At 39.8% G+C, this 23,646-nt stretch overlaps 1 protein-coding gene across 1 annotated transcript in view; it reads right to left on the bottom strand.

The window, feature by feature from the left end:
* Positions 1–23,646, bottom strand: part of SPIDR (scaffold protein involved in DNA repair) — a gene marked incomplete at both ends in the record, with an annotated part of 203,492 nt that overhangs the window by 58,540 nt on the left and 121,306 nt on the right. The window contains 2 exons of the mRNA XM_080639494.1: positions 11,266–11,516; positions 14,059–14,266. Coding sequence (XP_080495620.1) covers positions 11,266–11,516; positions 14,059–14,266 — 459 coding nt within the window. The remainder of the gene's footprint in view (positions 1–11,265; positions 11,517–14,058; positions 14,267–23,646) is intronic.

Below are 23,646 nucleotides of genomic sequence, written 5' to 3'. Positions count from 1 at the left end.
GCATTATTTTGAAAGAATAGCTCTTAAACAAGCAATACGCCATTTAAAGATGCAAATCTCATTATTTGCTCCACTGACAGATTTTACACAAAATCCTCTTGAATTCCGGAGAATTAGTTCATTAAAAAGGTGCATGCTGTTCTAATATATATCCTATGTCAGCACAAACAGCCTTCATGTAAACACACAGCCATGAGTACCATGAGTAACAACTCTGTTTCCATCAGAAGCCCTTTATCCTGCGTAAGAGGTCTGCACGCTAATAGATGTCCTAGGCTAATGCTAACTAGCTACAGCTGGCTCACTGCTATAAAAAGCATTAATGAAAACATAAATACTAACTTCTCCGCTTCCCTCAGCCCTACGTCAAGGCTGCGCAAAGGCATCACTTTCCAAGTGGTCTGTGTGAATGAACTGGCTGCTCTGAACCAGCTTGCTCTGGTTCTCCACAGTTTGTTTACTGAACAGCGTGTGCAGAGACACACTGAGCATGGGGGACGCAGGGGGAGCGACAAACCACGTGCCTGCCTCGCTCGCCCAGCGAATCCTCCCGCAACCCGGAGCCCTGTGCTTCTCCCGACGGCTCGCAGAAAGGAAGGAAATATCTATTAACCAAGGGGCTGACCTATGGGCATAAAAATGTCAGTCCACCCCGAAGCTGACAGAACACAGCCCAGCTCTTACTACTGTGTTTTGCTGTAATGTTATTTTGCTTTGCTCTAGTACTGTTACAAATTCGGTTGTAATAAATAATACACGCAGCGACATACCCAGAGCAGAGAAATGACACTTTATGCTTCAGAGTTCTGTGCGCTCTCAAAACTTACTACAGAGTTTATACTTTTATTGCGCCAAATAGAAAACAAAATTGCAGAAAAATGAAAGAGGCTCAGATTTATCCAGTGCATACTCAGAAAAGGGAAAAACAGCTATTTCTGCTCAGTGGAAAAAAGGATACATGCGACTCTAGGGTTGCAAATTCAGACCAAAACATCAGGAAACTGAAGTGCTAAGACTCTATGATTTTTATTCAACCATGCTGTGTGCACATACATTCTTCACTACTTTTTGATTATTGGACTGTTTCTCTGCTATTATAAAAGAGTTGTGTTTATCCTAAAAGGTGATTTCAGACAGAGACAAACCCTTCAGGTCTTTGCTGGGAGGCCAGACACATGCTCTGTTACACTCATCCCAACTCCTTCCAGTCCTGTTTGCTGCTTCCTAAGAACTGTCACAATCCAACACTGTATGAACATTAGCCCACCTTAAAGGAAAAAGGGGAGCCTTCCTTTAGAAGCACACAAAGCATGTAACAGTGCTGCCTGTTTTCAGATGTATTTTCCATCTCAAAGTTCTGAATGTGTACTTTAAAACCTCAGCTGCTGAAGTCCAACCAATAAGTAAGAATCATACCTAGCTTTCTGCCTTTTTTTTTTTTATAACGGAAATCCATTTACACAGGAGGCTGAACAGGAAATTTTGGGTTCTTCACCCAAAAAGCTTAGAAACACTCAAAAATATGGTGGGTTTTTTTTTTTTTTTTAATATCTTATTTATAACTATCACGAGTCTTCATTCTGATGATTTTGCTCAATGCATGACTTATAAAATTTCCTCCGATTTGTATTTCCCAAACAGCAACTCAACCTGGTGGGTCACCCCCAAATCCAGCTTCTATATATTTAATGGGGGTGAAACGAAGGTTTCATCCCAGAATAGAATCTATTGTATTTCATCTAGAATAGAATCTACTTGTCTATGCAGGAGTTTCCTAATTCTAACATACAGATGTTACCAAACACGGTGCAACCCTCTGCAAGCATTTAAAAATAAATTATCCATTTGCAGTTTGTTGGTTTACTGAAGTTCCAACCTCTAAATCAGACATGGCACCTCCTATTGCTTTGACTTATCCCCCTTCTGCTCCGTGTGTATAACCTGAGTTCCAACTCAATTCTTACAAATCCATGACCTCAGCAGAGTCCCTTCTCACTTACACCGCTGAAATGCAAACAGTCTGAGAGCCACTGATTTTCCTGACTGTCAAGTCACTCACTTCAAATACCTGTTTTCTCAGGATGTTATTGCTACAATGCTCCCCTAAACCCTAGCAGTCTAAATATAGATGATGACCCAGATAAACAGAAGCACCAAGGTATAGATGAGCTCCTATCATAGCTGTTTTTAAGCATGACTAAACAGCTGAAGAAAGTTTTGGCAGTTTTCAGCTCCTTTGCAAAGGAAGTAGGCACTTACAATTAAATAGAAATAAAAAATTAAAAACATTTTTGCAAAGATTAAGCACTGAATGTTTTTGCTGACAAGCTGTTCCACTTCCCATTTACATTATATATATGGTCGGTTATAGCTCTGTATTGAAGATACGACATGACTTGTTCCAATCCAAGTAATTTCCTTTCCCATTTTTTCTCATGTCAAATAGAATTTACAAATTTTGGCATTTGTTCAGAGGCAGGGGAAAATGCATAATCCCATCGTGATAGGACAAAGACAAGAGCATCTGTAGCTCTCATAACTAGTTCATATTTGAATTCAATAGTGGGGAAAGCTGCTGCCTCAGGGAAGAAACGCATAGCAGGAACTTCATAGGCTCAAGGGAAATAAATGGGCAGACAGAAAAATAACTCACACAAAATGGTATTTTAATACCCTACGATGACTTTCATATTCCTCATATGAGGACCTCAGCTCCACTCGTTACTTCCTTCTTCCATGACCAACACACTCCCACGCCTGGGACTCTCCTTCCATAATCTTAACTACACTTGCCACTTCTGTGAAGCTGGGACTCTAGTGTAATCTGTTATCCCACACCACTAATGGTGTGCTCTTTGTACTTTCCCTGTTCACTTGCTCAGAAAGAGAAGCGCACATCTCCTTTCCAGTGGAGTTTCTGCAGCATGTGCTGAAATGGGACCACAACTGCACAGCTGTGGAAGGGACTGTACCCCCCCTGCCAAGCAGGCACTCCTAAGTATGTGGCTGCCCTTGGTCTAGAATAGTTGAGGAGCTACTGAGAAATATGCAATAATTTTATATTTTTATAATATAAAAATATATAGCTTCCTTAAAGCCGTTTTCCTAGGTAAGGATAATGATGCTGTACAGCGGAAAACAAGAAAGGACCATGCAGTGACAGCACAAGTTCCAAGTGTCATATGGCAGCACAAACGCACAGGGAGTAGAAACAGGGTAGAGACTTCACTGCACCCTACATGAAACTTTGCTCCTATCTGCTATCTACATTCGTGTGTATGTAGAAGACAGCGGACAACAATGTCCTGGGCAGAGTATCCTGCACAAAGAGAAGCTACCTTCTGCCTTCACTTCCATCTTTGCATTCTTCTTTCCACTGCTGCAGACACAAGAAAGGCAACTGGGGGCAACCAATACCTTCACCCCACTCTCAGGTGGCCATATGAAGTCAGCTTTCAGATGTAGCCCTTGCACATCTAGTTGCACAGATCAGCAAGTGCCTCTGAGCTGGAAGAACAGCTGCACAAAGGCATTTATGGTTGGGTGGTGGTAACTGCCTGATGGCTCAGATTAGCACCTCCAACAGGGCAGGACCTGGAGCTGCTTCTGCAAGATCTACCTCAATGACTGGCATACCACCAAAAGTAAGAGTGCCAGAGTTGGGAAACCACATGTATATAAAATCCTGTTATCTTCTGATATTGAATAAAATACAGCCCACAACACAAACGTGTCAAGTACACTCTGCAACTTCGTGACATCATTCTTGGTCCATTTAAACATGCAACCTCTCTGAAATACATTTTTCATTCAGTCCTAGCCTTAAGCACTTATAAAGCAGGTTGTCCAGAGGAGCCCACACTGCAATCAAACACAGTTTTCAAATCAAGTATCAAGATTCAGTGAGTTACAAAACCATTTTGAACATATATCAGGCAGTATGTATTAGGTGAATAACCTCAATTTTCTTACTATAGAGCTAAAATTACAAAAATAATCAAGTGTCTCTTAACTACCATTCCACTTGAGTCCTTACACTGTGAAGTGTAATACATGGTAAGTTTATCCCAGGCTTTTGATCATCACTTTTCTCACTTGAGGAGTATGCTCTTCTCCAAACCCTGTGAAGCCCCCTTTAGCCAGATAAAGGGTTAAGGCATTAACCAAAATGAGTTTGAGGATTTCAGCACAGCCTGTAGCAGATCCCTCATCAGTATGTTGTTGCTGACTGCCTTTGGCTGTGAGAAATGGAACAAAACCAGGAGTCACTGCAGCCAGTCAGGACTGGCACGTGAGCATAAGATAACTTTAAGTGCAATCGTAAGTTACATACCAATTTTAAACCACAATGCTTACTGAAAGAACTAATCATGACTGTCTTCTCTGAGGAACTTTATATTTTATTCATATTGTTTGCTGTATCTTAAACTTTTGTATTCTATAAAAGAAAGTATATAAAAGCTTAAGATACAGGTATACAGGCCAATATCCCAGCAATATGGTCCCTTCCACAGTCTTGTCTTGGCCTAACTACTGGAGTGTGCCCATCGTTTTAAAACCCGATAGGACAATGTATTCTTGACTCTGTACTCTTTGGGACAAAATACCTCCTTCTTCCCAAAAGAGTAGGTTCGTAACACCTTTCCAAGGAGTATTGATGTGTTACATCTAAACAGAACCTTTTACAAAGCTGATGACAAAAAGTTACTTTGAAGAATCTTCCTTTTTGGAAACTTGCCTTTGTACTAAATCGGTGCTGATGTTTCTTTGCATGTTCACTGACCTATGCAGATACTTGAGACTATGTGTACAAAGACTGTTTACCTGCCCAAGGTGCCCAGAAATTACGTGCAATACTTGGGTGGTTAGATTTCTCTCCTAGCTGCTAGCTCAGCCTGTGTCCATCCAGGCATTTATAATACTTATCACTGCTCACAGTCCTTGCCTTCTGTCCCATGATACCAGGAAAACAAATTCCAGAGACAAAATCTGGCTTTTATAAAAATTTTGGAGAGCTTTAGCACAACTTGTAACAATTCCTCCAGGTCAGGACTGAAGTCGTGTAGACAGTGAAGGGTAGAGGAGTAAAATATACATGAAGGATTCCTGCTCTTATACAAAAACTCAAGGGAAAAAAAGGTCAAAACCAAGGTAAAGATTCCATAACTTTTACATAGGCCGTCTTAGGATAATTCTCGACAAATAACAGGTGCTGGAAAATTACTATTCCTGGTTTAAAACAATGTACAACAGCACATACCTTGATTGTGGGTCTAGGGCTGGAAAATTACCTTTTCAGATTGCTTTCTACTGCCTAGTCTGGTCTCCACTATAGGATAACATACAGGGGACCACTTTGCTCTTCCATTCCCCTCATTTACACATTCTCTTGAAAGTAACCAGTTGGGTGCATACAGCCTTAAAACAGACAGCAGTGGGAAACAAGGTGTTCAGGTGCAATAAACCTTCCCCAGATTTCTAAAGCCACATCATCAAATGTGGGAGGTGTGAAAATGTTACAAGGTAAGTGGTGGTGAATACACAACTACATCATGATGTTTCCAAACCATTTATGTCTCTGTTATTTATGTATCTCTGCAATTTCTCTATCATAGGGTAGAGCTATTGGTAAGTAGAGCTATTCCTCCTTCTTGACCAATAAAAGGCTTGGGGGTGTGTGACTATCTTCTGTGAACATATGGGCACCTTACTGATCAGTTTAAGCACTTGAATACGGAGGAAACATGAGCTAGCAATCAGTGTCTTGTCTTTGGTGAACGCACACACAGTGTTAGTGTTGGCCATCTGATGGCTGGTTTCTGTTCCTGCCCACTTGCTTTCCAAAAAGACTGAATCTCTGCCACACTTGTGGTCTATGCTGGCTGCTGTCTTCTGGAGACTCTTTTCTGTATCAGCAGCTTTTACCACTGCCCTGACATTTTAGAACAATGGCAAATTGTTTAATTGCCTATTCCCAGTGCAGGCCCAAAACCTGGTGCTGTTATGTTGAGGGGTCCTTTTTCTCCTTCGTACAGAGTATATCAGATAACAGTGCTTTCACCTTGCCCTTGGACAGAATAAGATTATGTAAATATTTAGCACTGAAAAATAAACGGCAACGTCAAATTAACAAATTGTTGTACTACAGTGGCACTGGAAGAAGCCCAAGTTCCATCTATCCGTCTGCACCACTGGCAGCAGGGAAAACAGACTTTCAGGGCTATCTGGGCAACAGCATGGGGAAACTACAGTGTTAAATATATAATACACTTTATAGTCTCAGCCAGACAACATGATACCAAAGCAATTTTTCCAACAGCCTTTTGTCCTTATTCTCTGTTTTGGTGGCTCCAGTTTGAGAATTAAAAATAGAGCAGGGTGGAGGCAAAAGGGAATAACCCAAGTGTCAGAGAGTCTTAACTGTGAAGAAAAAAAAAGGAAAAGAAAAAAGCAGAGAGACTTCAAAGCAGAAACAGGTTACTAGACCTTGAACCACAGCTGTTAGGAGAACTATTACAGGTCTGCCAAGGAGCAATTAGACTACTTTGCAAGAATATCAAAAGCACGTATCTTCTCTTCTGAGAGGGATCTGAAAAGGGGAAATCAGAGAAGCTTATGCAGTATTCTCTACTGCACTTCAGTTACCTATTTCCTGTTTATTTCCCACTTGAAAAATCACATCCCAGAAACATAATGTAATTTTAAAAAACTTGCATTTATGACCATTCCATTTAAAATGTTTTGTTGAACAAAAACACAAAAAACAAATGGAATGCTGTAAACAGATTTAAGTCAGCCACAAAAAACATTCTGACAGATGTTAGCATCTGTGAACATGGATCTTTCACGACACTCCTTTCCAATCTGGGCTCTTTTCAGATAAGAAGACCTCCAGATTTTTTTTTTTTGTTGTTGTTTATTTCAGTATGCTTTATAAAATGTAAGCTAAGTTTTCCGTACCAGAAGGGTGACTTTTCGTTATATGAGTCCACCTACTTGGAATGTTAGTTGCAGCACCTGACATTCAACTTTTAGTTCTGCATGCTGCCAGACAGGTTAACCCATTGACTAGATTTGTTTTAAGATAAACAGCAAAGATCATTAGACAAAGAAAAAGAGGGAAAACGGAAATCCAACTTTGAAATTAATTAACTTTACAGAATTACTATTTGCAAAAAACCTGTTTTATACAGAATTACATATGAGCAGACTACTCAGAAACTTGCAACAACTTGCTAGAGCATAATGAATCCCAGCAGCTATCATGTTTCTGAGGGCCTGCTCAGAAAGAGAAATGTGACTTTCCCCAAACTTCTATTTCTTCCAGCCACTCAAACAAATCCTTGGCTTTTCTAAATATTTTGCTCCCCAAGGGTCCTGCTTGCATGGCAGCAGGCCTTTCCACTGCTCTGAGATCTGGCAACTGGCAAACAAAATAAAGAGCAAAACCAAAAGAACTATTGATGACTACTGCATAGAGGCTGAGAACATTATGTTTTAAAGTAAATGTACTGCCTTTCCTTTGTTCTTGGAATAGATACTTACAGCAGGCTAGAGTGCTAACTTTCAGGTAGGAAGTAGGACAAATCATATGCCAAGAGAAGCAACTGGAAAATTTCTCTAGTCACTCACAAAGATTTTAAAATGTGGATTCATAGCTATAGCTAGCATTGTTTTATATTAGCAGTGGTTAGCTTTTCCTTCTTAATAGACAACACCCTTTTCTCTCCAGCCTCCTCACCTAAATCTCTGACTGGTTTAACTGCCTAGTCCTAAAAATGCATCTATTTTAGTTTCACAAACAACCAGCCATGTTCTTTAGGGCATAAAACTGACCAGCTCTATTTTTTACTGAACTCACGTGGCCCACTCAAAACAAACAGATACTGGCAAGAGCACAATCCAAATTATACACTGCTTTATCCCAGGAACACAAAGTACAAGGCCGACGCAGTGAGTCAGACACCTCAGCACCAGTGAGCTCCTCAGGTTGACAGGAGTCTCTTTGGGATCTCTGTACATGTGAGCCAGGCCTTTTTTAAAAAGAGTCAAAATAATCAGGTTTACACAAACATGTCATTAGCAAAAGTATCTCTCTCATCAGAGGGGAAAAGGCAGTAAAAAGTATGGTAGGAATGCTGGAAATGAGCAGACAGTCACGGCGAGTCATATTTTCTTCTCTCCCCCCCTCTCCATGAAACTTCTTCAGCATGAAAAGTCCATTTGCAAGAGCAGTTAATTATGGGGGGAAAGGCAAATAATTCAACAATAATTCAGGGAACGTGGGACCAATTTCTGTACAACAGAAGCCAGAGAACTTCTCAGTCTCTGTAATGATTTCTCAGTGTCCTCAGAAAATGCTTTAAATACTTCAGCTAAACAGACTTAAACCCATCAGACATATCCATTTGTCTATCAGTAAAAGGCCATAGTCTACATATGTGTATTTATGAACAATAAAAGCTAGATGCATATAGGCATTTCTGTGATTTTTATCTTTTACCAATTTTTATGTTTTTAACCAATTAAATGAATCCATTTCCTTACAATGAAAATAGCAGTTTCTCCCACTATCTGCCATTCTCTTCCTAGAAACTGGATGTCTTGCACAAAATGCATCACTTCTCATCTTCCACATTTAATTTCATGCCTTTTTTCAGCTTACTGTGTTTTTTATGCCTCCCTGTGTCAGCAACATCTAGGTTATTGTGGAGTGCTACAAAAGAAGATACACAATAAAACAGCCTGTCCAAAATACAAACCAAGTGACTATTCATCTACCTTGATATCTAATTACAAACTTCTGTTCATGAAAGAATGTATTAGCTAACTCATCTTGCCTCATAAAATACAAACCTTCGTGGCAGTTTTACTTCACAAAAAGAAGTTCACAAAGGAAAAAAAAAAGTTTGTTTTTTTTTTTTTTTTTAAACACAAAAGAATGAGCCATCAGTTGGTTCAAAGGACTGCCAGAAGGCATTGGACCCTTTTGCTCGCTATCAGGTGACAGACACAAGCATTTTTGATAGAGAAGAAAAGTCTCATGTGGATGCTATCAGCTATGGAAATAGCAGCTGATAAAGCAGTACGAGGTGTTTTCCATTTCTCAGTCTTAGAAGGGTTTGTTCTCTTCTTTGCAGAAGAGAAAGTGGGTTGTTTTTGCTCTTCAGGATCCAAGAGACAGTCTGATAGCTGCAAACAATGACAACCAAGCTCTTTTCTGGGCTGGGATATCTATAAAATGTGAGGAACTCGGAAGAGGCCAGTTTAACAACTGCACGTGAGAATACCCAGCTACAGTATGTACTCAGAAGCAATGGACTCATTTTTTATTTTATTTCATTTCTATTTCAAGTTTGACATAAGGACTGCAATCTGATATTTCTGTTTTCTTTCACCCCATTCCTGTGAAGGGCGTGGGCTCAGGCAGGTTAACTACCTCAAATGGTGTGACTGCAAGTTAGGTATACTTTTGGTTAAAAGTTGGAAAGGAAATACAGAGACAGTATTGTCATTTGAACTCTGCTAGAACTGATGCTGCTAAAAATCAGATTGAATAATAGACTGCCAGCTGCCTTGACTTGATCAAATGTAGCCCTCTGGAAGAAAAATCTAGACAGAGGAATGCTCACCTCAAAAATCACATATTGATGTGAGGCTGGAAAAATACTTTTCCTCTCACTTTAAAAAATGATAAATATTACAGCAAGAACAAATTAAATATAAAGCAATGAGTTCACACGACAAGATGTACCAATTGCTTTTAAAAAAATTACGCAAGTTGAGGTTAATATAACTATTATATGTAAAGGAGCTTCTTAAAAAATACCGGGGACACAGCTGTTGATAATTACTTTCCTGTGAGGGATGATCGAGCTTGCATTTTAGGAAAGAACAATCTTCCTGAATTCTTCCTGGAAGAATTTCATTTATCAACGAGTGCTGTAAATTATCCAGTCGCTTATAAGGTAGTGAGAATTGGGAGAATTCCAGTATTTCAAAAGCTCAGGAAGAAGGACCTGTGAGCATGCTACTATACACCAGTAGGGTAGCTTATTGGAACTCAAATTCTTCAAACCTTGAAGAATCCCTTCAAAGCCTATTGCAAATTACATCTGGAGAGCTCTCAATGGGACCTTTTAAACTAATTGCACATTACTTTCAGGTCCTAAACTCTGCGGGAAGAGAGATCTTCTAATGTCCTGACAGGCTGAACTTAGAAGTTTTATACAATCTCTGCCACTGTAGCTTTCCTTAATGAGCTTCCTGAGTGAAAACAAAATTGAGTGTATCTTACATTTCAGATTTTTAAGCCATCATGAACCAAACGTTAGTGCAAAACCAAAGGAAGGAAAATCAGTAATAGACACAGTGATCTCAGATCGAGAATTGCTGAGAAAGACTCTGAAATCATTATTTGGTCTGAAACCTTGGGGATCATAACAGGAGAAGGAAAGGATTCAGCAGTTCAGTACTGATCAGAAGGGAAAACTGTGTTTTGCATAGCTTTTGTACTTAAGAAAACGAGGTCCCATTCTTGATTCCCTACACAGGAAACAGATCATTATCAGGATGCAAACACTAAACCAGAAGAGGCTAAAACCACTGGTCTGAAGCTGTATGCTCCACAGGTTTTGCCTATAACATTTCTTCGTTATTGTTAATGTTTTGACACCAGATCACTTCTTACTGTAGAGAAGCTGAACTGCTGTGACCTCCAGTTTTCCAGAACGCAACAGGAGCCTTTTCCAGTGGCTTCACAATGGAGGTTTGCACGTCTATGCCTATGTTTCTGTAATGGAATCTAAGCAAAATCCCCATTTTTCAACTCTATCTCTCTACATATTTCTCTTTTGCTTCAAAAGACCACTCTATGAGCATAACTTGCTAGCAGAGCATACTGGAGACTGAAATAGGTAAATGGTAAATAACAGTTATTTTGTTAAATGCAACGAACAGTATAAGATGTTGAAGATCATCATGGGTTTTAAATTAAATTCCCATTAATTTGTTTTCAATCTTCCTGTCATCTGGTGATGACACGAACTATAGACAAATCCTTCCCTCCTTTGGGCAGGACTACTTCTGTGTCACACCATACCAACTAAATAACTACACCACTTCCATCAAGAGCTCCACACTTTGCTGAGCATGCTTATTCCCTGCAAGCTGGCGATTAAGAATGACATTTCCAAACTCCCTCCTCTTTAGCTTCTCCTATATCACAGCCTCAACAGAAAAATTCCCATGCATCTTACTACTCACCTAACATTTGGTGGATCTGAATTTATGATAGGTGTCGCACAAAGAGGCTTGTTTCCTTGAATGTGGCTTCCATAACCTTCTCTTGCAGGCAAACAGTACACCCTTTGGATAACGACTCGTACATGTGCTTCTCTCCAACCCACTGCTCCCTGGCTTTCCACCATTTCAAGCAGAGAATCATTAACAGCACTCTGTGCTAAGGGATGCTTTTTCGAATCACAGTTGTTATGGATTTGCGGAGCACAAGCAACCTGGTGAAGGAAAACCCATTAATAGAAACATTTCAGGGGACCTTGAAACTATGCAGTGCTAGAGAGTAAAACTTCAGCATGAAAAATCACTGAAAAAAGCGCAAAATCAGTTTCAAAATACTTACTGCACCTAAACTAACTTACAGACTAGTGGCCAGTATTTATTATTGATTTTTAATAAACTCTCAAGAGAGCTGAGCACACTGTGCTCCTCTGTATTTAACTCATGCTCTGCACTGAGCTAACTTGGTCCATGAGAGATGAGGGTGACACCAGCAGGAAAACAGAATTGATATCAGTATTTATGATTCTTCCCTTTGAACTGAGTTTCATTTTTAGTTTGTTGATGTTTCGTTCCTTCCTCTTCTAAAATGGGTCAACTCCAACTTGAATGCTTCTGGACTTTAAGTTGAAAATGAACAGGTGTCTATTTTTAGAGAACAGTAAGCTAGTCCTAAGACTTGCACATTTCAATGTAAAATGTTTCAATGTAAAAGAATTAGATGATTACTGAAAAGTATAGAACTTTAAAATTCCAATCCTACTTCCAAAAGTAGGTTCCAAAGCACTTCGTTAATACTAAAACATATTTTATAAATAAAATCTTCTGAACTTTCAAAATAAATTATATGAATAAAATTCTGCTACACTGTGCCTTAATCTAAATGAGTAATTTCATTAATTTTAAAATAAATCAGTAAAAATTGTAGGCAAGTATAGACTAACATGGTCGATATATATAGGCTCCTTCCCAGCATGAGCGAGATTTCACAATGAGACTTGCTTTTATAAAAAAACAGGTGCCAAGAAAGGTTTTCAGAGTGTTACAGACCGTGCCATAAGTATTATCCACAAGTAGAGAAGGAGAATTTGGAGCATTTAAAAGAAAACAACACCACCCTTTGTCTACAAAGGGGTTGCAATAAAACCTGTCTTCTGAGTTTTAAATGAAGTGGCTTTAGAATCACAGAACAGTTTGGGTTGGGAAGGACCTTAAAGGTCATTTAATTCCATCCCCCTGCCATGGGCAGGGACATCTTCCACTAGACCAGGCTACTCCAAGCCCCATCCAACATGGCCTTGGACACTGTCAGGGATGGGGCAGCCACAGCTTCTCTGTGCAACCTCTGCCAGTGTCTCACCACCCTCACATAAAAAACTTCTTCCTAATATCTAACTTAAATCTGCCTTTCAGTTAAACCTGTTCCCCCTTGTCCTATCCCTACAGGCCCCTGGAAAAAGTCCCTCTGCAGCTTTCTTGAAGGCCTCCCTTTAGGCACTGGAAGCTGCTCCAAGTTCTCCCTGGAGCCTTCTCTTCTCCAGGCTGAACAAGCCCAACTCTCAGCCTGTCTTCACAGGGAGGTGATCCAGCCGTCTGGTCATCTTTGTGGCCTCCTCTGGACCCTCTCCAACAGGTCTCTCTTTCCTGTACTGAGGACTCCAGACTGGACACAGTACTGCAGGTGGGGTCTCATGAAAATGGAGGAGAGGGGGAGAATCACCCCCTCGACCTGCTGGCCATGCTCCTTTTGATGCAGCCCAGGACATGGTTGGTTTCTGAGCTGCAAGCACACACTGCTGGGTCCTGCTGAGCTTCTTGTCAACCAATACCCCCAAGTCCTTCTCCTCAGGAATGCTCTCTATCCATTCTTCACTGAATCTTTATTTGTGCTGGGGATTGCCCCAACCCATGAGGAGGACCTTGCACTTTGCCTTGTTGAACTTCACAAGGTTCACATGGGCCCACCTCTCAAACCTTTTGTTTGCTAAGCACCATGAGGGGAACAAGTGAATTGTTCTGGTTTTTGAATATCACAGTAGAAGCTTTTTACAAGGTAGAGCTGAAGCAAGAAAGGAGAGTTGATTTATGTAACTTTTCCATTCCAAGGCCTATAATGGGAATTACATATAAAGCAAACACAAAATGTTGACACTAAGTGTTGTTCATCAAACCTGTAGGGCCAAACTTCTTAAATACTAACTATTAAGAATTATTTTGGGTGGCCAAAATAAAGCCTTTACAAGAGAAAGTGCTAGCACGGACTATCAGAAAACCAGATCTCTTAGAATACCTCAGCTTGTAGAACCACAGGTGCAGGAAAGGGTGGTGGTGTTATTACCAATTGGTGCTTTAAAGAAAGAATAGGATTGCTTAGGAAATGAGTTAAGAAATAGTGTGAAAAAGGAATGTTTATTTAAAATAATATCTTTAGTGAGTGAGCAGAAAACTGACTTTATTTCAAATAAAGCTTAGCTATTCAACCATAAGGAATAAGGGAGAAATGAATGAAAACTCAAGCTACTATTACTATTTAGCGCAGTAGTGAGACTTCAGCAGAATAACCTCACAGCAGTTCAGCATTTGGATGGGCCAAAAGCCTCTGCTAAGAAAATATTATTAAAATAAACACTGCATATTATTCAGCCTTGGCTCAATGCAAGGGGAAACTAAATAGGTCAGTAATTTAGAATTTTGGTTTTGTTATGATTTCCAACACCAACCTCTTACCAGGTACTGAACTGTGACCCAAATGAACCTTACCTGATTATCTGAAGTTTGCTGGTGTAACCCATCATCGTCATCTAGCCTGAACGTCTCTGCCAAAGATATAATATTCTTCTTAATGAGCATCTTTGTAAGACCGTACGTCTTCTTTCTTGTTTCTGAATGTTCACTGGGTAGCACCTTCTCACTAAAATATGTATTCATGATAACAGGAACATCTGCATTTCTGAGAATCAGTTTTTGCCTGGAAAAAAAAAATAATTTCAGTGGCATCAAATCCATTACAAGTTAAACTACCAATAAGCACTATTTTAAAATGTGTTTTGTGTTGTATTTCTCTCCCTCTTCTTCTATAGTTACTACTAAAACACTCCAAGGTGTGTTATCCAAATTGCAAATAACCCACCCCATAGATATATTCAGCACGACTAGCTCAGACATAGTCCTGGGTGAGTGGAGCTCCACTGCACTCAGGGACAACTTACAGCTGGAAGCCATCTGAACTGACAAGACCCGTGAACCACATCTGGCTTCACACAAACCCTACTTGGTGTCTCCGCATTGTCACTGCAGAACCAAGAACACCAGGAACCCTGGCATACAATTACTGAGGTAAAAGCCATGAATGAAAGATTATTAATGCTGCTCTGTGTTAATTCAGAGCACTGGCTCTGCTGGACCTAGCCCGGCCCTTGTAGACCAGGACATCCCTCTCTGGTGAGTGCTTCCCACTGACTCACATTCATTCTCACTGCAGCCAGCAGCAAGCTGTTCCCTCTGCTCTTTCTCCTCTCTTTTTCTAAGAGCAAAATCTTATGCCTTTCCTATTATTGCAATATATTATTTTGCCTGTGTGTTTGCTGCTGTCATGAATGTGCTCTCCGAGACCCAGTTTTGGTTTCTAGTGCCAATGTAAATTTCCAAACAGTTTCACATGCAGCAATTTCTTGCCTAGTAGGTTAAGGTAATGGTTGCAGAATCTCTAAACACACAATAATTTAATGCCAGAGCACATCTCGATAGTGGATTTTTTCATATGCTAGTACTGCAATCACACATTTAGAAATACTCTTTCTATATTCACAGGATACAAACCTAATGAAGTCAGCTAACAAAAACAATCAGCAATCTCATTTTCTAGAGACCATCAAAACAGAAACAAGACTCACTGAGTGACTTTATTGCAGGCTGTGTTTTTCTACTGTTAGATTTTTATTGCTTGGTAGTAAAACAAGGCCTCCTGCCTTGGCAGCAAAGTTGAGCTGACCTGAGTTCAGAAGTAACCTCAGGACTTCAGTCTTTAGACTGCTCAACAGTCTTATTATGAAGATGAAGCAAGTTTTCACATCTATGACACTGCTTGTGAAAATACAACCATACAAAGCCAAAAGGCAAACGAAAATGAAACAAAAAATCCCACTCAAAAATACTTATTTCTGATCTCAGTCCATAAAAGATTTTGACCATGGGCTGTTTTATAACAGATTCTTTCACCCACTTGAGTGTGGATATGTAAATGGAAGTGAATGCTTTTGTATTTTCAAAGGCATAGAAAGAGTTGCATCAAGTTATTAAATATAATCCCCATTTTTTTCATAATTAGGAAAATAATGCAAGAGGAAGATGACCTCTGCTTTTTAGAAAAAAAATATACATTTAAAACTAAGCTTTCAACTTGAAACTATGAATCATACACATAAGTTATAAAAAAGATGTATTGCTTCTATCTGTGAACACCCACAGAAATTATGATTTGAAACAGAAAATTCATGAAGAGTTACAGCATGAAACTAAGTACTGAGCTTCACCATGATGCCTTATTGCCATTTGTGGGCTCTTCAGATCTAAATGAGCCATGGTTCATCCCTAAAGGACACCGAGTCCCTTGATTCCAGGTGAATTTGCTAGCAAAGGTCCCAGTTAAGAGCATGACAGTAGCTCACGTGACTGCCAAACTAACACTGCCAGATAATTTTCTGCATTACAGGATTAAAACTGAGGAATTAGCTTGGTCAGCAAACCAAGAAACCTCTGATTTTCTGATTTTTGAAACCTGAGATTTTTCAGCTGTCACTACCCCCTTTCTTCTAAAGAACAAAAATGTATATAAAGTTTGCTACAGATGTCAGAACAGTTTGGGCTGTCTTTATATGCAGATGTGGAATGAAAATTTTAGCACCTACTTTCTTGAGACGTCTGTGCTGAGACCCAAAGTAAACAGGAAATCTCTCTGAACACAAGACTGTTACATCACTAATGTCAGAAGAATGTTTGCTTGATCTAAATCATCTCATTCTCTAAAAAAATACTGACGTTAGTAGCAAATCATTCGCAGGAACTCTGAGGTTTATGGGTTTATTTTTATTTTCCTGTGCAGATATGTGAACAGCTTTTTTTCTTCTTTTTTTTTTTTTTTTAAGGCAGGTAGGTTTTACTGATACCCAAATTACATGTACCACGGTTTTGCTATGCCTACGCCTTCCATGCCTCGAGTACTTTTACAACCACCTAGAGCTTTCTCAGGTCAGTGTTCACATCTTTACATGAGTAATGCATAAATCAATGGCTACTTAGCATTTCCACAAAGCAAAAAGTAAACATATATAACTTTCAGGAAAAGACCCCCATTTCTTTACTGCAGTCACTGTCCTTGAGGAATTATTTGGTTTAGGCCTGCACAAGCATCCACAGACTTTGCAGTACCTCTTCAGCTAGGTCAGACGAATAATCACAGTAGTCTACCTATATCTTCCCTATTTCTCAAAGGACAGACTCTTCCCAATAGGAAAGGAAAAGGATCAACAATATATAGTAATAATAACCAACTGAAATGAAAGAAATAAAAGTTTGCAATAAACTCACTATTTTGTGTATAGGTGGATAGCTAAATTGAAATATTTTATGTTTATATATACATATAAATATAGATAATACCTTTAAAATAATTTATATTAAATATAATAAAGATGTATAATATATAACATTATATTGTATCATATCATACGTATTATTCTCAAGTTATGTGTGTATATAATTTCTTCAATATGAAGAGCAGAATTATTTATATAATATGAATTAATGGAATGAAAATTCTGTCCTTTTCCAGAAGTTCTTCCTAGTATTGCTTAGCTCAAGCAAGCTCTATAGGATGGGAATTTTTTTTCATCATCATGGCAGAAAACTCTCCATTGCCACTATGTATTGTTCAAACTCTTTGCAACAAAAGCAACCATGTTAGAAACACACACACACACATGCCTTAATTCTTTTTTTTCTGGTTGAAAGGCACAGACTAGGGCAAAGAAAGCCTGCCGAGCTGCAACAGTTGGGAAAATAAACAGAAAATCAGTTCCCCAAGCAACCCCTGGGGTCCTGAGCTGTATGCATTGTCCCTGTGCCTGAGACACCATACTGCACCTCAGCCTTCTGCATCTGTATCTGAAGATCCTCTATGGCCAGAAGTAGCCCTACTCTGCAGGATACACTCTGCAGCATTCTCTTAACAGATAAGGTGTTAAATGGTCATTTCAGGCCTTCTGTGACCTCTCTTACATTTCTTCTTTTCTATCTGCTTCATTATATTTAAAAGGTTGTTTTCAAAGAATGAGAGACATCATCTCATTTAGCAAATCACACAGACAATGGAAAGAAAAGAAAGCACACTGCAGGCTTAAAAAAAAGAACAACCCTTTCTTATACTCTATGATTTTCTTCTTGTTCAGCAAAGCATATTTAAATGTTGGATTAGTTGTGGACTTCCTTAATAACTGCCTTTAGAGGAAAGGTCATTTGTAATGACCTGAAGTAGAGACTGTGAACTTTTTATACTACAGGGCATTTTTTTTCCTGGTATGTAGACAATCAGCAGTTGCCGTAACTGGTCACATGCTGAAGGAACATGAGGCAATAATGTTATTTTTTATCTTTTCCAGCAGCATCGTGCTTCTCTGTCCAGGACGTAGCTTGCTTTTTCTCTTCCTCCCTCCTGTGATGAAATGCCTATCTGGCAGAGTAGAAGCAAGAGATGTCCTTGCCTACTTCTGCGTTAATTGTGGTCTATCACCATTTGAGACATGGAACACTACAGAAACTTACAGCACGACACACTGTAAAGCAGCTGAAGTTTGAACCTGAGGCTGGGCCTTAATCCTGTAGTGGAACAGTTGTCAGGTTTGCACTGTGATCTGCCCTGCACAGCCCATCCCCAGGCTCAGCCAGCACGAAGCCGTGACTCTACAGCAGCAGCTAGCTCACAAACCACACGCTTCCGCTCAGTTCTGCTGACATCAAACGGCAGTGCTGGTTCATGAACTCCAGAAGACTCTGGATCACTTTAAACTACAGAACATATTTTTCTGTTCACTCTCCGTGGGTATTTTATTGGGCTTTTTTTCTTTCACCAAGTGTAAAATGCCTCAGGCATTTCTCTTTCTTTAAGAGTACATTGCATTAACTGAACACTTTTAACATTTCAGTGACCTACAACATGCACTGTAGTTATGAAACAGGCTAATTTCAAGCCTCAGAACAATGATTTCTGCGTAAAGGAGGTTTAACACCCACCAAGCAGAACAGTAGTAGTACGTGCAGGATCAGAGCATGCCAGAGCCTTACACTGCTGCCCAGAAGCATGAGGAATCACCCCCCACAGGAACACTGTACAGGGCCCATCCCTAACTTCTAGGAATTGCTTCATATTTTGCCCAATATGGAGGAAGTTGCTCATGCTGCCTCTCACTTGGGTTTGAGTGCCATTTGAAATGCTGCACCTGTGAAAAATTGTAACAGGTCCAAGAAGTCCCTGAGCACTGAAATAATGATAATGATTTAAACCCCCCAAATTTCCCAAGTCTAAGCAGATCTCTGCCCACCTTCCACTCAAGGATGGTAGCTATCTTCCCAATATGCAACCCAAATTCAAAAGTCATGTGGAACAGACCACAGAATTTTTATATACGAGACAGAAACCTCACCGCTCACGTGTGAGCCTGCATCAGCATCATTTACCATTGCTTGAATGATCTGTATGTGTTTGCGAGCTCACACTTTCACCATGCAAAACTTCTTCCCCTGTCCCAACCTCAAAGACAGAAAGCAAAAATCAGCTGGTAATCTTTCCTTGAAATTACCTTATTTAAAGCAACAGATTCTTGTGGAACAACTTTGCAAGCTCAATTCTTTTCCCCATGACAAAACAGTGTTAACCAATGTCCAGAGTCATAGATGTTGAATACATAATTCTCAACTGTGTCAGGTTTCCAAAGAAATGTCGCTTTAGCACCCCAGAATAGCAGCTCTGCAGAGGACGGAACAATTAAAACCTACTCAAGCTGTGTCTAAAATGTCCACTTTTAGAGGATGATACATTTTATTTGTGAATAGCTAGATATTTGTTTTGTTCCCCTACTGGAAAAATATTTTGCGTGAGGACTCATTCCATGAATACAACACACAAAGTAAAGAATACATAGCTATTAAATTTATATATTGCTATAATCCAATCTGTTTCCATTTGTTACTCTACCTTAAGTAAAAAACAAACTCCAAGGAAATTTGTAAAACAATACAGGTAATGAAAAAAAAAAGGAATCTTCTCTATTGCAGCATAAGCTCTTTCTGCAAAATAATATTCTACTTTTCAACAAAATTACTTGCAAACCTAAGAAATCACTCCAGAAAGAAATGACCGTATTCAAAGCCAACATTTTTATCTCTGTATCATTCTGCTAATTTCAAAGTAATCATATAAACTAACCACCGGTTTGCCATAGTACTGCCTTTTGAAATGTGACACCCTGTAGCACAAAAATAAGTTGTATGGAAATTTTCACACTTAAGAGCTCTGCTATAAAAAGCTTGTGGTTAACATTATGCACCACTGTAACACACACCCAGTGCTCTCAGCTCTGCGGGGAGGCGTACCGTGTGCTAACTGAAGAAGACGTACAGGTCTTCTGATGTAGGAAAGCACAGATGGATATCAAAGCAAATCTCATCTACCTCCAGGAAATTACTGTCAGATCAGGTTTTACCAAGACTGGAAAGCAGGGAAGTTTCTCAGAGCTCTTCAGCCACTTGCTTCAGCTATGAAGAAATCACCTGAGATTTCTAGCATTCTGGACCATAATTTATCACGACGCTGCTTAACCTTTGTGTTTAGCACTACCAAACACAAAATTCCACTCACGGGCTATGCTTATGTATAAACTGGCACAAAAACAGTCTCTTGAGCTCATGGGGTTTATACTTTTGAGAGAATTTGCTAAAAATCTACACCAACTGTGATGCTGAGATTTTTCTCAATACCTAACACGTAAGTCAGGTACAAAGCAACTTTTAAAAGATGTAAACTTTATTATTAAAAAGCCTGCATGCAGTAAAGCATTAAATGAGAAAGTCTGCTTTAAAACCAAACCAAAACAAAAACACTCCCCCACACACAGTATGAGTGGGTTACAAGTAACTAGGGAGATATAAATATCATGGTTATCTTTTCATAATCAAGATGTTATGAAAGAATTCCAATCTGTGTGTTTACCCCATATATCAACTTGTGTCTGAGTAGCCACGAGCTCATTATTCAGACAACTTCTCTCTGCTCTCAGTGCTAAACTGCACGTAGGGTTTGAGGCAGCTGAGGGGAGATGGCTGGAGCCACCAGAAAGTCCAGGGATATGTCAGAGGGATTCTGAAAGGGGGAAAAAGGGAAGTAAGGAAACTGCAATGCGACATTGTATTAAAACTTGTCGTGAATGTTAGAGACAACAAAAATTGCTGTACTGATGTGAGATCAGAGGCCCATCTACCCCATACTCCAGCTTACAGCAGGAAACAGCAAATGTTTGAGAAAGACTATGAAAATGAAAGCAAGCACCTAGTGAAAGTTCTCCAGAACACTCTCTAATAACTTCTAAAAACTTTCATCTTAGGGACTTCCTAAGGCAGAAGTAATACCTTTGTAGTAGGCTTTTCTTCCAAGAACTTATGTGCCTACTTTCTGACCATTTGTACATTTACAGCATCCACAACATCCTGCAGCATCCACAGTGCTCTACAGTCTACCTTACACACATGTGAGAAACCACTTCCTTCTGTTTGTTTTGATCTGTCACCTAGTGGTTACACTGCTGCCCTCCACTTCTTGCTTTCAAGAGGCAGTGAACAATCATTCTTCTCCATGCACTTCCTAATACAGACCTTTATCACATCCTCTCCCTGCCACCGCTTTTTCAAGGTGAAGAGCCCTAGTGATCTTAGTCATTTCTCATTTCCATATCTCTCTCCTTGTCACTCTTCTCTGACAATTTTCCACTTCTGCTACGTACTTTTTGATTTGGGAGACCGAGATTCCAACCTAAAAACGTGCCATGAATTTCTACAGTGACATCATGATGTTTCTGATTCCATTTCTAGTAAGTCTTACCATTCTATGCATTTTTCTGCTCATTAGAGAAAAACTAAGTTGGCATTTTAATGAAGCTATCAGAACACTAAAAACACATTCCTGGATACTAATAATCCAGAGGCCATGATTTTATATATGCACTTTTTGCATTTACCTACAATTTCCTAGTAAGAGAGGTCAAATCCTTCCTCCAGCACTAGTTCTAGAGCACTCTATAGGAGGATGAATATATTCCCTTGTCCATAGGTTTGTGAGGAGTGTGCCATTGAAGAAGAAGGAAACCTGTGTAGTATTGTGTTGTACAGAAGATGTCTTCTAATTCTTTTATTTCCTCCGTAGGCACCGTGACACAATGGAGATTTGAGGCAACAGGTTACACCAGCAACTCCTCTTCCTGTGGTAGAAAGGTAAGAGGTGTGCCCACTCTGCCACTGTTACACATCATTACCACCCCTGAGGTAAGAGAAGCTGCTTCTCAGACTGGAAGAGCTCTGCAGTATCCACTCAAGCAGCCAAGGGCTATTAGTGAAGAACCTGAGCTCAGAATTTCTGACCAGGGTATGGGGAGCCAAGGTACTTGGCTGGTTGGCTCAAGTTTGGAGGATTACTGGAGAAACTTTAACAAATAAATTCAATTTTAAACCACATTGTTCAATGTTCTGTTCACAATGTTCACAGATTATTAAGAACATTAGCCTTTTCTCCCATAAAGGTTTGGCATTTGCTATTGGCAAAGACTGTTTACGAGTCCATGCTTGCATACATGCTCACAAGTGCTTTCACATGCACAGTAGGTAGAACAAATACCTATCCCTGAGTAAACTCTAGTATTCAGAAAGACAGCTCAATATATCCATATGCTTGATTTTATTTAAGTATTTTATTATTCAATCTGATATCAAAAAAAACAAAACAAAAAACCCCACAACACAACTACAAAACAACCAAAAACTCCCATCAGACTTGTTCGTGTACTCCTGTTCTGGTACTCATTTCTGTGCATTTCCTATTGTTTCTTGGCCAGAACACGGAGCAAGACTGAATTCTGGTCTGGTCTGTGAAGTCATGTCTTATACAGGCAAATCCCGCGCTATCAGCATGTTCGTAGAGAGAGAGTAGCTAAAAGTAGCAGTAGTTCTGGGAACACAAAGGTGGTCACAAAAGGTAGCGAGAGCTTGTTCAGTGCCACAGAGCACAACAGCAAAGCAGAAGAATCCCTCTAAGGTGGTCAAACTGCTTCAGCAAGAAACAGTGCTTTTAGATCTCCAGGCAGGGTCTACAGGAAGAGTGCCAGGCAAAGGGAACTAGCTGGACCCAGGCCACAGACAGCTGTCATGCAGAGCTCCAGAGGCCCTTAGGGAGGTTGTAGACCAAGTTTACCTGCACTGGGGTCCACTTCAGCTTCACTGAGCTGAGAAAAATCAATTTTTTTTACTTTATTTGGTGCTACCATTGATAAATGTGTAACAAAGGTAAAGGCCATGTGGCAAATCAGGTACCACAGAAATCTGTTTCAGGCAAAGTCCTGTCTGCAGTAATCCACCCACCACAGTTACCAGTGAAAGACAGCAACGTTAGAGGCCAGACTGGGAACTTCCTTTACTGAAACATCCTGCTGTAGACGCAGCCTGAGTGAAACTTCCCGTGCAAGGGAAGCCCAGCGGCTCCGCTGGCCAGACTGCTCTTCTGTGATAAACAAAACACCTTTCTTCTTTTCAGGGTGGAAAACAGCCCTTAACAGTGAATGTACTTTAAATTATTCACAGCAATTACTTTCAGAGCTTCATTTTGCTTCTATGTGATAGTATATATCTTCTCCATTAAACTGCAAGAGATGGATTCTGAGGCATTGTTCTTCCACAGTGGAAACAAGGAAAATTCCTTTGACAAGTAACATTTAAAATCAACATTTTCTTTAATGTTGTCTTTTTTTTTTTCCTTTTTTGAATCTCAATATTCCTGCATTACTTCAAAGATATAATTGTACAGAACAAGCAAATACAGAATCATAGAATCACAGAATAGTTAGGGTTGGAAAGGACCTTAAGATCATCTAGTTCCAACCCCCCTGCCATGGGCAGGGACACCTCACACTAAACCATGCCACCCAAGGCCTCATCCAACCTGGCCTTGAACACCAACAAGGATGGAGCATTCACAACCTCCCTGGGCAACCCATTCCAGTGCCTCACCACCCTCACAGGAAAGAATTTCTTCCT

The sequence above is a fragment of the Psittacula echo genome (assembly GCF_963264785.1).
Source record: "Psittacula echo genome assembly, chromosome: 2".
Lineage (NCBI taxonomy): Eukaryota > Metazoa > Chordata > Aves > Psittaciformes > Psittacidae > Psittacula > Psittacula echo.
This window is presented reverse-complemented; position numbering and strand designations above follow the sequence as displayed.